This window comes from Galeopterus variegatus, unplaced genomic scaffold (genome assembly GCF_000696425.1).
Source record: "Galeopterus variegatus unplaced genomic scaffold, G_variegatus-3.0.2 Scaffold2637, whole genome shotgun sequence".
NCBI classification, from domain to species: Eukaryota; Metazoa; Chordata; class Mammalia; order Dermoptera; family Cynocephalidae; genus Galeopterus; species Galeopterus variegatus.
This window is the reverse complement of record NW_007728748.1, coordinates 239,772-256,716: the sequence shown is the minus strand read 5'-3', so window position 1 is coordinate 256,716 and position 16,945 is coordinate 239,772. Positions and strand designations below refer to the sequence as shown.

The 16,945-nt window shown below is 41.3% G+C and overlaps 1 protein-coding gene across 1 annotated transcript; it reads right to left on the bottom strand.

Moving 5' to 3' along the window:
- Positions 1–8,768: 8,768 nt before the first annotated feature.
- VIM (vimentin) lies at positions 8,769–16,587 on the bottom strand. The gene is made up of 9 exons (XM_008582488.1): positions 15,884–16,587; positions 15,198–15,258; positions 12,421–12,516; positions 12,168–12,329; positions 11,592–11,717; positions 10,993–11,213; positions 10,490–10,533; positions 9,975–10,060; positions 8,769–9,127 (listed from the first exon to the last, which is right to left on the bottom strand). The coding sequence occupies exons 1-9, from the start codon at positions 16,444–16,446 to the stop codon at positions 9,086–9,088; spliced, it is 1,401 nt and encodes a 466-aa protein (XP_008580710.1). The 5' UTR covers positions 16,447–16,587; the 3' UTR covers positions 8,769–9,085.
- Positions 16,588–16,945: the final 358 nt, after the last annotated feature.

Below are 16,945 nucleotides of genomic sequence, written 5' to 3'. Positions count from 1 at the left end.
GTGATGGAGCAATGGTCTAAAAGAGGTTGATCAGAAAAACTATGAGGGAGAAATCTATTCCAAAACTATTCCAAAGAAACTCTGCATTTACAGAGTTTGGTTAATGGACCTTTTTTTTTTTTTTTTTTTTCCCTTTTTTTCTTTTTCTTTTTTCTTTTTTTTTAACCAATCTTCACTATTATATTTTATTGTAGCCCTATCTGGAAGGACATGTTTTCCTATCTTGACATTCTACTGATCTTATCTTAACTTACCTTACCTTATCTTATCATACATATCTTATCTTGTCTTGTCTTATCTTGGAGTGTCTTATCTTCTCTTGGCCCTTTGCTTTTCTTTATACTTAATTTGTCTGTAGATAATTATGGGTTTTCCAAATAAGCAACAGTATCATTTGCAATGCATCACAGTTTTACCTCTTCTATTACTATGCCTTTTAATTCTTTATTTTTTCTAGACAATATTTTTACATTATTGGATAGGAGTGGGGATAGTTGAGTATCCTTGTTCTTTTTGATCTTATAGGGAATAATTATATTATTTCACCATTGTTTTTTATATTTATTCTTGGTTAGTTATAGATACTTCTTGTCAAGTTAAGAAAGGTTTTTATATTCCTATTTTTCTAAAAATTTTTGTAATGATTAGATGTTGAATTTAATGGAATATTTTTTCTGTATCTATCAAGCTTATATGATTTTTCTCCCCTAATCTGTTAAAATGTTAAATTGTATTGATCAATTTTGAATATTAAAATAATCTTGCATTTCTGAACTATACCAAATGTGTGTGCATTTCTGAGCTATACCAAACATGTGTACTATTTCTGTGTGTATAATACATACATACATTGAAAAACATATTGCTAGATTTGTGTAGTGAAGAGGAAAATATGTCCCTCACATCCTTTTGTTTTAGAAAGTATGCAATTAACTGACAGCTCCATCTGCCACGCGTTTGGATTTACCACCACCTTTGGGTCAAGGACATGCTTTCCCAGGCTCCTCCCAACCAATGACTGCATGGTGAAGACAGTAATACTGACCCATTCCTGTGGGACATGAGACTCCTCTAATGTGTAACTGACTTGGGCATCCTCGCACCTCCATTGACTTAGCCAAAGCTTTCTTAAATCTACACCTGCTCCTCCATCCTTCTCTCTCTCCTTTCACTGGTGTCAGACCCATATTGCCGCCTGAAGGCTCACCTGTGTACTTCTGCTTCTTTCCTTTTATTTTTCATAATAAATCTCTTGTACATCTAATCTCAACTTTTGCTTTGCAAAGAACTCCAGCCAACACAATTTGGTTTGCTGATGTTTCATTAGGATATTTGCATCTACATCCATGAATAAAATTGGTCTAAAAAATTCTTCTATTGTGTCCTTATCTAGTTTTGGAATTAAGGTTGCACAATTGTTTTTGTCCCCTCCAAAATTCATGTTGAAACTTAATCCTCAGTGGAAGTGTATTGGAAATTGTGACCTTTAGGAGATTGAGTAATGAGGCCTCCACCCTCACAAATGGAATTAGGTGCCCTTATAAAAGGCCTTGACAGAGGGAGTTTGACCCTTCTCATCTCTTCCATTTCTTCCTCTACCTGAGGACACAGCATTCCTCCCCTCAGGAGAATTCAGCAACAAGGCATCATCTTGGAAGTGGAGACTGGCCCTTACCAGCCATTGAACCTGCTGGTACCTTGATCTGGGATTCTCAGACTCTCGAACTGTGAGAAGTAAATTTCTGTTTTTTATAAATTACCCAGTCTTGGGTATTTTGTTATTGCAGTACAAATGGTTTAAGACAGCTATCTTCATATAATAAGTTAAAAAATGTTCATTAATTTTAATAATCTGGAATTATTTATGATAATTTGGATTTTGTACATTGAAAGTTTGGCAGAACTCAACTGTTAGGCCATCTGTTCTTGGTATTTCCTTTCAAAAAAGACTTTCAACTATTGACTCGATGGTAATAAGACTAGTCAGGTTCTCTGTACCTTCTTCAGTCAGTTTTGATTGATGCTTTCAATTTCTGCAGTGACAGAATAGCTTTCTACAGCAAATTATATTTTCCAAGGTTGGCCACAACCTTAGCTCTTATCTCATGTGCTCTTTTGTAATTGACCTTGCCATTCTCCATTAAGAAATAGAGTCTATTTACCCACCCTTCAATTTAGGTGGTCCCTGTGACTTATTTGGCTGATAGAATACAGTGGAAATTATGCTGTGTCATTTACAGGCATAGCCCTTATCAAACCTGGACATTACTGCTTCCCACCTCTTAGCAGTGAGTCCCATTGTAAGAAGCATAATTACGTGCTATGTGAAGACTAAATCCTGGATGATAAGACAATAAGTGGAGAGAGAAAGGAGCCAAGGAGCCCTGAGACAAGAGGAATAAGAAAGAAGAAGTCATCTTACATATCCAGTCCAGTTGAGACTTCAGATGACACCAGCTCAGCTACCATCTGACTGTAATTGTATCAATATTCCCAAGTAAACTCTCTTCAGCTGCCATGAGTTAGATGTGTCCCCCAAAAGCTCATGTATTGGATACTCAATCCCCATTGTAATAATGTTAAGAGTGTGGAAAATCCAATTACAGTATTTGAAAGGTGAGGCCTTTAAGAGGCGATTAGACTGTGAGGACTGTGCTGTCATAAATGGATTGTTCCATTCATGGAGTAATGGGCATGGTTCTGATGGCTTTACAAGGAGAACAGGTGATAAGCTTAGTTCTCTCTTGCTCAGGCCATTCTTGCCATGTGACAACCTGGTCACCACAGGGCCCTGTAGAGAATTCCCAGCTAGAGGAAGGCTCTCACCAGATGTGCCCCCTAAACCTTGGACTTCCCAGCCTCCAAGCTGTAAGAAATAAATCTCATTTCTTTATAAATTACTCAGTTTCAGGTATTCTGCTGTAAACAGAAACAGACTAATATCCCGGCTGAACCTAGTCAACCCACAGAACCATAAACTGTTCTTTTAAGTCACTGAGTTTTGCAGTCAGATGTTTCATAGTGGCTATAGATATCAGGAATATCTCTTTCCTCCATAAGAACAACTATAATATCTGGAACACATGCATGCACACACACACACACACACACACACACACACACACACACACACACCCCCCTGTTTGAATGCACTTGAGAGCAAACAATGCAATCAGGAATTGAGATTGAGGGTTATATTCCTTGAGAGATGGAAAGCATCTGAGGAAAAATCCAAATTTGCTTGAGGGTAATTTCCAAATGATGGGGAGAGCTCGAGCATAAAATGGTTACTCATAGTGGGCTAAGGGGACAGATTCATTCAAATTGTTGGCCATCTCCTTAACCACATGTGTTCAGGGAGAGAATCCAAGAAACCCAGAAGAAAACAGCAGCAGGAAAGCTAAAAACCAAGCAGAGATTTCAGCACCTGCATAGTGCTAGAGAAACCGAGGTCAGAGTTTAAGGTCTACCAAGGTGGAAGGGCTTTGATAAATGCATCCAGAAATGCCCCCCCACTGGGTCAAGGGACACACTTGAGAAGTAAGTACCAGTACTAAGATAATGGAGTTGAGGCGCTTCCCCCAGTATTCTGTTCACACATAAAAATGAGACACTTCTTGCTCTGTAGAGGAAGAAAACAGTTCAGATCTTAAATAAGTATCCATTTAAAATGTTCAGCATTCAGGAAAGATTATGAGGCATGCTAAAAAGAAGAGAACAAAATAATCAAAAGGAAAAAAAAGAAAAGGCATAAATTTATAAACAAATTCATGTTACTCACACATTGCATTAGCAGACAAGGACCTTTAAACAAATAGGAAAAAAATAAATAAAATAATATAACTACAATGTATATGATCAAGAAAATAAAAAAGGAGATAGGAAAAATATTTTGTATTCTGGAGGGACAGGGTCCCATGTTGCGTTATGAACAACATTGGGACTAGAATCCAAAGTCTGAACTTCAAGGACAGAACTTGACCCTTCTCCACATTTCCTCAGGCTGAGGAGAATTGAATTGAACTGAACCAGCCTGCATGGCTGCTTTGCAACATTTATGAAGTAAAATGTACACAACACACTTTATGCATTTTACTTGTATTCCCTGATAGACTGAACTCAGTAAGGGAGAAGACTTTGTGGTTGTACAGCCAGCACCTGGTACAGTCCCTGATACATACACGAAACTTGAACTTCCTAAGAGAGCGGAGTAACTTTCTACTGGTCTTCCCAGGGTGAGGAAAGTCTTCATCTGAGGGAAGACTATTAGGGTCTGTTGACTCTTCCAGGTCTTTCCACAGCTGTCTGCTCACCTCCTACAGTGCCCTAAAAGAAGTATTTGCTTTATATGAACCTGTTTGCAGAAAGACTGTACAGGATTCATCTCAAACTGCTCTCACCCTAGGGAGGAGATTAAAAAAATGGAGAAGTTAAATAATTACAGATGGTCACAAATCTTTAAACAGGGTATTACCACTCATCAATGGCTTTGCAAAGTACAGTTTTTGAAAATCTCTGTCACATACCTATTGAGAGTACTGACAAGGAGAGAGTTCTCCAGATGTTGAACTGTGATCCTGTTATGGGCTGAATTGTGCTGCCTCCCCAAATTTATATGTTGTGAAGTCCTAATCCCCAGTACCTCACAATGTAACTGTATTTGAACAGGGGGGCCATGAGGTCTTATGGGTAGGCTCTAATCCAATATGACTGTTGTCCCTACAAAGATAGATTAGGACACAGAGTGATGACACAGCCAGTCGACAGCCATCTGCAAGCCAAGGGGAAAGGCCTCAGAAAAATCCAATCCTTCCAGCACCCTGATGTTGTATTTCCCAGCCTCCTGAACTGTAAGACAACAAATTTCTGTTGTTCAAACCACCCAGTCTGTGGTATTTTATTAAGGCAGCATGAAAAGACTGATACAGAACCTTCATTTAGCTGAAGTCTAGCAGGTTGAGGAGAAAGCCTTCTAGTGAACATAGTGTAAAAGCCTACCACGGCAAATAGTCATAGATGATTACCATTTTGTAGAACACAGCTTTAAGCAGAATGCTAGCCATAAAGAAGTCTTTCTGTAAACTTGACTCACACCATAGCTCATGGGGAAATGGAAGAGCAAGACAATAAGAGCTAATGAGGAATTTGGTGAAATGACCATTCTCTTTTGGAGTCATGGCTTTCCAGGAACAAGACAGCATCCAGTTTGTGGGAGCCAGATAGCACCCACATTCCAAAAATAAAGGAAAGAGTTATAGTGCCAGCCCTGAGATAAAGAAAGCCCAGAACACGCAAAATTTCATGCAGCAGCTTTCTGATGGGACTGACCTCCCCCTTTTGTTTTCTATACTTTTCCCTTTAAAACTCGTACAGAGCCTCTTGAGCCCCTGAGACAGTTTACAGCTGAACTGTCTCCCAGGTTGCACTTCCTGATAAAAAAGCTTCCAACTTTGCACCAACATCCGATTCTTGAGTCCTTTATTCCAGGTGAAGGAGCAGCTGTTCTTGGTTGACAGTTTCAATAGTGTCTGCTTTATCCCAGCTTCCTTCAGGAAGCGCATGAGGTCTCCTTAGGATGGAGTTGTCCTAGTCTGTTTGGGCTTCTATAACAAAATACCATAGACTGAGTGGCTTATAAACAACAGAAACTTATTTCTCACAGTTCTGGAGTATGAAAGTCCAAGATCAAGGCACCAATAGATTCAGTGTCTGGTGAACGCCCACTTCCTAGATTATAGATGGTGCCATCTCGCTGTGTCCTCATATGATGGAAAGGGCAAAAGAGCTTCGTTGGACCTATTTTATAAGGGCACTAATCTCACTCATGAGGGCTCCACCCTCCTGACCTAATCACTTCCCAAAAGACCTACCTCTGAATACCATCACATTGGGAATTAAGTTCCAACATATGTATTTATTAAGTTTCAACACATGAATTTGAGGAGGAGTCAAAAATACTCAGACCCTGGCTGGAATGGAAGCTGGTGTCCCTCTTTCCTTCCCCTCTTTCCATACACATTTACTTACTTAGTCTCATAGCCTTAGAAAAGAGATTTTGTTTTCTTGGTGCCTTTGTTAGATGCTGGTCATGGGAAAGTATATTACCACATTTTAGGTTAAAACCAAATATTTGTTTCATTCACTAGCAGCTTCTTCAATCTGTCACTGCTGTGAGAAAACTTAGCAGGACTTTTATACGTACATTATTTCCAGGGATTTCACAGTCTCCTGGGTAAATTTTTTCAGACTTACACTTTAGGCCAGCATTTCCTTCTCCCCATCTCTTAATTTTTTTCTTTATCTCCTTTAACCTTGGATTAATGTTTTACATAAAAGAACTAAGCATTAATTGCTGCTTCACCATACATGGTAAGAACATATTTTCTTTTTGAGCTTTTCAAAGCAGAAGATAAAGAAAATGTTAATAGTACAATTAAAGATAAAAATAAAAGAAGACCTAAATAGATTTGAATTCCTATGAGATGGGCCCCTGCAAGGCTTTTCGTTAAGGTCTAATTTCTGACAGTCACAGATAAGGGAGGCCAGCTCATCTTTTCCATTTCTGGGATGTGATTTTAGAAAGAGCTGTAAGAGATTTTTAAGGGAGGGGAGCCCACTAGTCTCAATGTGTATGGGCAGAACTCTTTGTTGTCCTGGTTCCTTTCCTCTGTGGCATGCTTTTAAATTATTTTCCCCCAAATAACAAAGGGTCATATGGGTGAAGAAAACCAACAAGGGGCTGAGGTCTTCCCTGGATGACCCTCATAAACCAAAGGTGGGATAGAAATGAAAGAGCAACAGGGAAATAGGGTTTGGAGGTGGGGCAGGGGGGAAGAGTGGTGAGAATGGCTAACGGACAGAAAACAAAACCAAAAATCAAATAGAAAAAGTTTCTTAAGAGCCCAAAGACCTAGATGTGTATACTGGTAATGGCCGATTACACCATTTAACATGTCATTTGTCTGAATGGGGGGTGGGTGGGTAAAGGGTTAATTTGTCTGAATATGGAGGGTAAAGCCGTAGACACATTCAAGGAATCTCAGGATTAACAAACTTTCCTGTAAGATTACGCTAAGGGGGAATGGGAAGAGAGGACAGGGAGAGGTTGGTACATGAATACAAAATTACAGCTACATAGGAAAAATAAGTTCTAGTGGTCTACAGCAATGCTAGGCATCTATAATTAACAATAATTTATTGTATGTATTCAAATGGCTGTAAGAGAGGAGTTCACATGTTCTCATAAGAAGAAATAATAAATTTTTGTGATGATGGATATGCCAATTCCCTGATTTGATCACATGTTGTATGCATGTATTAAAATATAACTCTGTATCCCATAAATATGTACAATTAATACATTCACATGTCAACTTAAAAGTAAACAAATGTATTAAAAATAAGTAAGTATATAAATACATAATAATAAAGTAAGATAAAAGGGAAAAAAAAGATTATGCCGAGGGTAGGAACTAGTACACTTGTTGAGTTTGAAAGGGGGCACTATTAATAACTGTGTTGATACAACAGGCATAAACCAAGACTGTCCCAGGTATATCACAATATAGAGGCACCCTAGCTAGGGATCACTTCAGGAGCCAATCCTTTTTTCATTCATGCAGTGCCCATAATAACAAAAATGAGGAAAGTCAGAGCCAATGCTCTGCATATAGGCAGGGCTTTGCATGAAGTATCTTACTACTCCCCTCAGCAACTCTTGAGAGAGGTAGATGCAAACACAGAAAAATTACAGCAAACGTCTACTGCATTATTCCTACAGAAGAGGAGGTAATGTAACATAGGAATTTGGTACTTGGAGAAGTCCAAGAATGTAGCCAAAGGAGTTTCACTCCAGAGCACACACTATCAACATTATAAGTCTGTTGCCTCCAGGCAACACCCTCCCTCTTTTATTTACCCAAATTCTATCCATCCTCCAAGGGTCTGCTCACATCGCGTGGCCTACAGGAAGCTTTTCATGACTGTACCACTTCCTCTTATTGCTCCAGGCTTTGAAACATTGTTACACTTATAGTTAGCATCATTATACCGCATGATTCACATGCAATAATCCCACCTCCCCAGAGAAAAGACAGGGAGTTTTCTTTGTGTCTAATGCCATTCTCCAAACCCAAAGGTCTTTAAAAATACCTGTATCTATAGATAGATAAATATAGATGTAGATATCACTTATAGATATCTACACAAGACAAGCAGCCAGCTTCACATATTGATACTTGGTGAACTTGTCCCATTTCTCTGCATCTTGCTAGTAGATGTAGCCTCTACCCCTTGGTCATTGCTCCATGCTTTACCTCCCATAGTGGAATTTGTGCTACTCATATGCTGCACCGAATAAAAAGAAAAATTTTCACTATTGATTTTAGGAAGTCTGCTTGGTAGAATTGAAATCACACACGGACATGGACCCAGCTGAACTAATTTTATGAAAAGACCTATAGTTTCATCATACAGCATGTATTTGTAAATTAAAAAAAAAAAACTTGGGGCTTGGTTAGCTCAGTTGATTAGAGCGTGGTGTTATGACACCAAAGTCAAGGGTTCAGATCCCCCTACCAGCAAGCCACCAAAAAAAAAAAAACAACAGAAAACTTAATTAAAAAGAAGCAAGGTCTATCCAAAATGACCAAATTAAACTATATCTCAAGCATAAATAAATTGAATTTATCAAGTTAACCCAAACATGATTTTAGTTGCAGATTAACCAATAGGACCAAAGATATTATCAAATAAATAACACACCAAAAGAGTTTTTCCAAAGATTTATTGAAGCAGAAACAAGTTGGTCAGATATTTGCTGGAAAAAAGCAGTTTTAATGGTATTCAAAAATACTTTTTAAAAAGTATTCTAGCACAAGACTTCTTCGTAAACTAGATTATGTTGTAAACTTTTTTCTAAATCTTTAAGGAGTGTTGGTTGTTAAGAACTAGAGCTTATTCCTATTCCAAATCTATCTTGCGCTCCTGAAAAACTGCAGAAAGGCACTTGAAAGCTGTTTCTTTAAGATACGGATTTCTTTTTTATTCTTGCTGGTAAAATATTGCTGCACTGAGTGTGCAGTTTTCACTCAAGGTCATCATGATGCTGAGATGTTTCGTTGATAACCTGATAAAAAAATAAAATTCAAATAAAATATAATACTACATGCTAAAGATTAAATTACCCCATAAATAATGGCCAAGAAAAATCCTACTAAACATATAGCATTTATTGTTCAAGTGGAAGGTCATGTTGGTTCTACATGGCAAGAGTTATAACTAGAACGGACAGATACATATGCAAGCTGCTCTTTACCTACAGGCAAAATAAGTATCCAATGGAATGTTGAAACTTACAAAGAGAAAACTTTTTGAAAACTGGGCTTGTGAAAGATGCTATGATATTCCTATGAAGCAAATTTAATAAAAGCAATGAAGACATATTAAGATGTTTGTCAAGTACATTGTAAATTTATGTGCAAGGGAAAATTTCATGATGATTACAATAAATTCCAATCATTTCTTTCCTGGCATAGAGAGGTAACAAGAAATGAACTGATTGCATGGCACATCCTTGTACTATGAGGGCTTAGTTTTCTATAACTCAGGCATAGAGGTAGAAGGCCACATGTCCAGGATCAAGACATTGCTGATACTGAGGTGGTCTAGCGAGGTAGCCTAATGAGGCTAGTCTAGTCAGTAGCTTAAGGCAATGTTACTCCCATTTCAAATTAAGTACTATAGCAAATCACTAAGTTCGGTGTGCAGGAAGAACATTACTAATTTACCTTCATGTCTAGGAGCCAAATAATTAGTTAGCTGTATGTAGCGCTAGAAGAAGCGGCCTATCCTTTTTTAGTAAGCATGAGTAAAACTGAAATTAGCTAGCTGTATCTGAGATACAGACTTACTGATTTAAAGGGATATCAATGCCTGTCTGAGATTACTCCATTTTTCATTTAAAAGATACCAACCTGGCCATCTCTGGTCTCAACGGTCTTAATCAGAAGGGTCCTTTTTGAGTGGGTGTCGACCAGAGGGAGTGAATCCAGATTAGTTTCTAAATTTAAATAAACAAACAAACAAACAAATAAATAAATAAACAAACTAAATATTAACTTTTTTTTTAAAGTAACCATTCCACTCCAACAATTATGTGGGGTTTTTTTCCCTGCAATTGTTTAGTGTGCTACTCCGCAAATAATTCTGAAGAGTATTATCTGTTTGAAAACTCAGACCCTAACACCATGTTAGCATCAAGACAAGAGAGCACATCAGTGCATATGCCATCATGAAGAAGTAAAATGGAGTTTATATTTAATTTGAAGCAAAGAATGCAAAAGAATACTTGGGTTTGAAAATTATGGATATTTTGAAGAAATTTCACTTCTATGGCATTTTTCAGGTATCATAAAAGAATGAGTGCTTTACCATAATTGAATGATTACAAGCATTTAGAATTTCTCATAAAGGAAAATAAAATGCTTACCCCTCAGGTTCAGGGAGGAAAAGTTTGGAAGAGGCAGAGAAATCCTATAACAAGATAAAGACAAACAGTACAATTGTTGGAAAATAACATCAACGAGAAACACATTTATACACCTCTCGTTTTTATCAAATAAGAAAATTTACTGTTGTAATTCATAAGTTAGGGGGTTGCTTTAGAAGGATTTACCTATGACTGGCCTCATTAGTACATTTAAAATATTTTACTACAAACATTTTTTTCTACAGGGGGCGTGAACTGGAGGCATTGCAGAGTGGGAAAGTGCAGGCTTTGACAGAGTTGTGGGTTCAAATCCCAGCTCTGCTGCTGATTGCCTAGGGCAAGTTACTATCTCTGAACCTAATGTTCCTCATCTATAAAATCCAGAAAGTAGCTTCGTTGAAGAACTGTTCTAAATATTAAATGAGATAATGCATGTAAAGCAAGTGGCATAGTACCTAGAAATGACAGCTATGAATTTGCACATACAAGTCTGTGTTCTGTACCTGCTCTCCTCGCCTTCCAGCAGCTTCCTGTAGGTGGCAATCTCAATGTCAAGAGCCATCTTAACATTGAGCAGGTCTTGGTATTCACGAAGGTGACGAGCCATTTCTTCCTTCATGTTCTGAATCTCATCCTGCAGGCGGCCAATAGTGTCTTGGTAGTTAGCAGCTTCAACAGCAAAGTTCTCTTCCATTTCACGCATCTGGCGTTCCAGGGACTCGTTCTGCAGGAGGTAAGAAAAGCTTCCAATGTTATTTCCAAAAAATAAATAAATAAATAAAAAGCAAAAACCCAGGTATTCCTAGAACCATTTACAGATCATTTACAGTAACTTCTGTTAGTGGCAAATGGTGACCACTCTAATTTTAGGTGGAGAAGACAAGTATTAAGTCCTTCTTACTAGAAGCAATGATATATGTAAGCCAAAACCTTCAGGATCTCCATCAAGTGCTCTTTTGAGTCTGTCTTGGTAACTCATTTTCTTTAGATTAAGATATAAATTTTCTGTACTTAAAATATTGTTAGGGATCACCATTATCTTGGCCAATTGAATGGGTCTGAGCTCATAATTTTCTCCCTTTTACTGCAGTGTGGTACTCACAGTTCCTTTAAGCGCATCCACTTCACAGGTGAGGGACTGCACCTGTCTCCGGTACTCATTTGACTCCTGCTTTGCCTGGCGCAGGGCATCATTGTTCCGATTAGCAGCCTCAGAGAGGTCAGCAAACTGTTCAGGAAGAAATCAGAGATGTAGATTACCCACATTCAAGTCTTTTGACTCTCTTAGGAAAAGAAATCATAATTTGGAGTCAATGTCTTCTGTAATATGTCTAAATTTCTGTTTTGAAAGGCAGAGAAAGAGCAGCAAATGCTGACACTGATATTTTCAAATGGAACTGACTCTACCACACTGGTTTAAAAATGGTGGAGGTCAGGGGCATGGCATTGGGTTTTACTTGGATGTAGGGTGAAAGGCAGTCAGTGGAAAGGGAGTCTTGCTTTTCTAAAAGAGGTCATGTGAATGGGGTGGAAACTGTAGCAATACACAAAATATGGACTAAGAGCTAAAGCCAGCTTTCAACTGGAGCTGAAGCATATTTAGGAATCACAGACAGGTACGGTGTTTTCAGAACACAACACTTGTCCTTCATTCCAGCCACACTGACTTGTTGCGTACCTTGGACTTGTACCATTCTTCTGCCTCCTGAAGGTTCTTGGCAGCTACACTTTCATACTGCTGACGTACATCGCGCAGGGCAGCCGTGAGGTCAGGCTTGGAAACATCCACATCGATTTGGACATGCTGTTCCTGAATCTGGGCCTGTAACTCCTGGATTTCCTGAAGAAAGAACAGAGGGAAGATCAGCCATGCCAGGAGTGGGAGAGCCATGCCACACCCTCACTCCTTCCCTAAAAGTCACTCCACTTGCCTCATCGTGCAGTTTCTTCAAGAAGGCAATCTCTTCTTGCAAGGATTCCACTTTACGCTCAAGGTCAAGGCGTGCCAAAGACGCATTGTCAACATCCTATTTTGAGAAGAAAAAAGATAGGACATGGAGGATGTGAAAGTTTATGGTTTCTCTCATTTATTCCTTTTCAATTAACCGTATGAACCTAGTCTCTTTACTTATAGAAAGGTGTTGACAAAATCTACGACTTTCGAATAAGTTTAAAATTATACTTTGTGCTCTAATATACTATGCTTTCTTCTCTTCATCTGTGTTGTGCTCAAGAGGGCAAATAGACACTTTAAAAATAAATAAATGGGGCCGGCCCGGTGGTGCACTGCTACAGTGTGCCGCTTGGGAAGCGCAGTGGCGCTCCCGCCGAGGGTTCGGATCCCACATACAGACCGGTTCCCACTCACTGGCTGAGCGAGTTGCGGGCGCAACACCGAGGGTTGCGATCCTGTTGCCGGTCCCGGCCCGGTATGGGCGCGACACTGAGGGTTGCGATCCGTTGCCGGACACGAAAAAAAAAGACAAAAAAATAAAAAAATAAAAATAAATAAATAAATGTACACCAACATGGTAAACTGCACTCAATCATTACTGAATCCACATTTTACCAGTGAAGTTTTCTTTTTATTATTTTTTAAATCTAGAAAATCAATGCCACGGCATTTTTAAGTTTTGTTTTGTAATTTCATGGAATAACGTAACCATAGGGGTTGACTAAATTTCACATCTTCATGTATACATGTGTATACGTAGAACAGAAACTTATGCTTTAAAAGTTTTAGATTTTTTTTTTTCTTCCTCTATACAAATCTCCTGAAACTTATGTTTAGGATCCAAAACAAGTATATAGTCATCTGGCAGCTAGATTACAAGGTGAGATTTTTACCAAGTAGCAATTCAATACTGCAATTCAGGATATGCACTGCCAAAGATGCAGGTCAGGAAAATAAGGAAAAGCAATGTAACTCTGACTTCTATTTGCCTTGCTTTCTCGGCTGTATTTTTCTCCTGCAACCCCCCTGACTGACCCTGTAAGGGTGTGTCCATTCTTTTCACTTGCCACTGTGTGGATTCAGTTACTTAGCTGGTTTCAGAATGACTGGTCAAAACGCTGGCTTGCAAATAATGAAGCTATATGTAGAATTCTTCCTGATCTACCTCTTCTTCTATGTTTCCACCATTTGTAAAGTACTACATTCCAAATCAGAACGTGTAATCTTGCAACTAAGATTTTATTTCCGTATAAGGGATTGTCATGAGGATGTTTATAGCTCTTATCTTGTAAGCAATTATATTTGGGGTCCAGTTTAGGGCCTTAAAGTCTTCAACTGTTTATTGCCTTCATGGAAAAGTGAATGAGGGGGTGATAAAAAGATGAGACTTGGGGAAAATATTCATTTTTGCTTATTGTTAAGTACTAGAAAATATATAAAAGGTATTTTACTAACCTCTAAAAAAAGTTCAACGTGACACTTCATTTTATTAAAGAAAATGAGGAATTTTACTTAATCCTTAAACAGGGGACCTTTTATATTAATATCCTTTAATAGTAACTCAGTGCACAGCAGAAATCTTTATGGATATGGTGATCACAAATGTTTGGTGACTAAAATGAACTACACATGGCTGTGTTTAAATTAATTTGGCAAACGTGTTTCAGCTTCCAAATGTTATCTTAGACTACTCATTTGAGAGACATTGCAGCCAATCCCAGTAAGCATTCCGAAGAATAAAACTATAGTGGTAATCTTCCTGCTTCTGGGTTCCAATTTTAAGTTAAAAATCCTTTAAGTCCACCTAAATTTGGCACAAAAACCCCTTTATTAAAAATTCCATTCTTTAGCCTTAGCTTTATTTATTATTTATGGAGAAAGTGCTAAAGAATACAAGAACCCAATAAAGAAAAGCCTTTCAAAATGTGAGGTATGCCTGTGGCTTTAAGAACATTTCACACCACAAACTTCACAAGTATGGGCCAGATATTAGATAACGGATGTTAGCAAATACTTGTGTCCAATTAGAATCCTGCTTACATCATTACATATTCAATAAGAATGTAGCCTGTTGCAAAGCTTCTCTGGGGACACAAAGACTCCTATTATTTCTGTCCAGAGCCACCGCACTAGCCGGAATGTCTGTATCTACATTCCATAGTGAAGCCCATAGAAACCATTAATACCCTTCAGCCGAGGGGACAGATGGCTTCTTTTCACACTTATTAGATCACAAAATTGTTGTGCATAGTGATACTTCCATCTAACTTTAATGCCACAGTAGGATTTGCAGAGAAGAAGAGAAACTTGCTGGCTTAATTCCAGTTAAACTAAGTTTCTTATCCTACAACACGGTTTCCATTTTAAACTACAGGGCGTAACTGCGCTTTTTGTGGCCTTGTTAAAAGCCAACTTGGCTTTGGCAATCCACAATCTAAACCAGTTTGTAACTACTCGAAATCATAACGTCAATGTGTTGCAAAAATAAAATAGAAAAAATATTTCTTTGGGAAAAAAAAAATCTTGAAACAAAGTAAAAAGTTAAAAGACTTTCTTTATGCCCCAGGAACGGCATAAATCATTCAGGGGTTTTTATCCAGAGAAGCGCCAATCTATGGTCTTTCCGCCACTAGGGGGCTTTACGCACAGACGTGAAGTTTTGCATTTTTTAGACTCGGGTTAAGTAACTTTTAGAATTGCTCGTGGGTTGGTTGGGTGGGGTCCGGCGGCTGCGCGTGGGAAGAGTCTACAAACCTGTCTGAAAGACTGCAGGGTGCTCTCGGCTTCCTCTCGCTGAAGCATCTCCTCCTGCAACCTGAAATCGTTGCACATTAGCCAAAAGGGAACTGGGAAACCGACGGGGGCGGGGCGGCCACACCCAATCTCCACGTCGCCGCGCCTGGAGACGAGAGCCCCTGCGCCACCTCCGCGGGCAGCCAGCGACTGCCGCTTTAAAACCGCCGCCCTGGGCAGGTTTTAGCGGGACGTCGGGCACAGCGTAGAAAGACAATCACGGTCGCCGCACAGACCTGCAAGGAGGCCCCCGCCCCCCCCCGCCCCCGAGGAGCCTCTGCCGTCCCTTTGTCTCGCTTCCTCCACCGCTATCCCCTCCCCCCTCCTCCTCCTGGTGACTGGCAGCCCGCCAGAAGAGGCCAGGAAACTTTCTAAAAGTTTGGGGGAATCGCTCTCATCGTGTGCAAGGGCCTTCAACTACAGATAAAAGTCGTTTTAAGTAATCTGTAACTCGAAACAGCGTTCTTGGGCAACGAGCGTGCAGGCAGAGGGGAAATGCTAACTGCAAGGTCTGGGTTCAGGGCGGGGCTGCGCCGCTGCAGCCGCAGCCTGGGCCACATCCCCAAAGGCGTGGCAGCCCCTCCAGGGGGCCCCGTTCCTCTCTCCCTCCCTCCCGGGGTCCCGCGAGTCTCGGGGCGTCGCCTTACTTCTCCCGGAGCCGCATGATGTCCTCGGCCAGGTTGTCGCGCTCCACCTCGACGCGGGCCTTGTCGTTGGTGAGCTGGTCCACCTGCCGGCGCAGCTCCCGCATCTCCTCCTCGTAGAGGTCCCCCAGGCGCGACTTGCCCTGGCCCTTGAGCTGCTCGAGCTCGGCCAGCAGGATCTTGTTCTGCTGCTCCAAGAAGCGCACCTTGTCGATGTAGTTGGCGAAGCGGTCATTCAGCTCCTGCAGCTCCACCTTCTCGTTGGTGCGGGTGTTCTTGAACTCGGTGTTGATGGCGTCGGCCAGCGAGAAGTCCACCGAGTCCTGCGTCAGCCGCAAGCCGGGCACGCTGCTCCGCAGGCGCACGGCCGAGGAGCGGGTGACATACCCGCCGCCCGGGGACGAGGCGTAGAGGCTGCGGCTGGTGCTGGGACGCAGCGCGCTGCCCAGGCTGTAGGTGCGAGTGGCCGTGGTCACGTAGCTCCGGCTGGAGCTCGGCCGGCTCGCGGTGGTCTGGCCGCCGAACATCCTGCGGTAGGAGGACGAGGACACGGACCTGGACGACATGGCTGCGGAGGGTGGCGGTGGGCTGGGCGACTGCGGCGGCTCGGACTGGCTCGGGAAGGAGAGGCGAGCAAGGGCGCGGTGGGTGTGGGCGGTGGGAGCGCTGCTGCGTCTCTGGCGCGGGGACCCCGGAGCGAGAGTGGCAGAGGACGGGACCCTGCCGAGGGCGCTGTTTTTATACCCCAGTTAGCAAAGAGGGTCCCCTCCCACTGCCATTCCGGCCGCGGGGCGCGCCAGCCAATGGGGACCCGGCGAAAAGCGGGGAGGGTGGGCGGGAGGTTGGGGCGGGGGCGCCCTGGGGCCTTCCTCCCCAGCCGCACGGTCCCGTTACTTCTGGGGCTGGGCTGAGACTTTCGGGGGCTTTCCTGATGATGGCCCGAGCTCTGCTCACCCCTAGGTGCTGGAAAGGGCGGGGTCGCTTAGTCCTGGGGGGTCCCTTCGGGGACCGGACCAGAGAGGTCTCGGGCTCGGAGCCAAAGGGGCGTGGGAGGAGGCGCGGGTG

Bases quoted from the DNA above. Each gene is read 5' to 3' on its own strand.
- VIM (XM_008582488.1), bottom strand. From the start codon at position 16,446: ATGTCGTCCAGGTCCGTGTCCTCGTCCTCCTACCGCAGGATGTTCGGC. The intron at 12,517-15,197 runs GTTTGTAGACTC...TTCTCAAAATAG, and splicing joins CCCTGCAGTCTTTCAGACAG to GATGTTGACAATGCGTCTTT. The intron at 12,330-12,420 runs GCAAGTGGAGTG...TTCTTTCTTCAG, and splicing joins TGAAGAAACTGCACGATGAG to GAAATCCAGGAGTTACAGGC.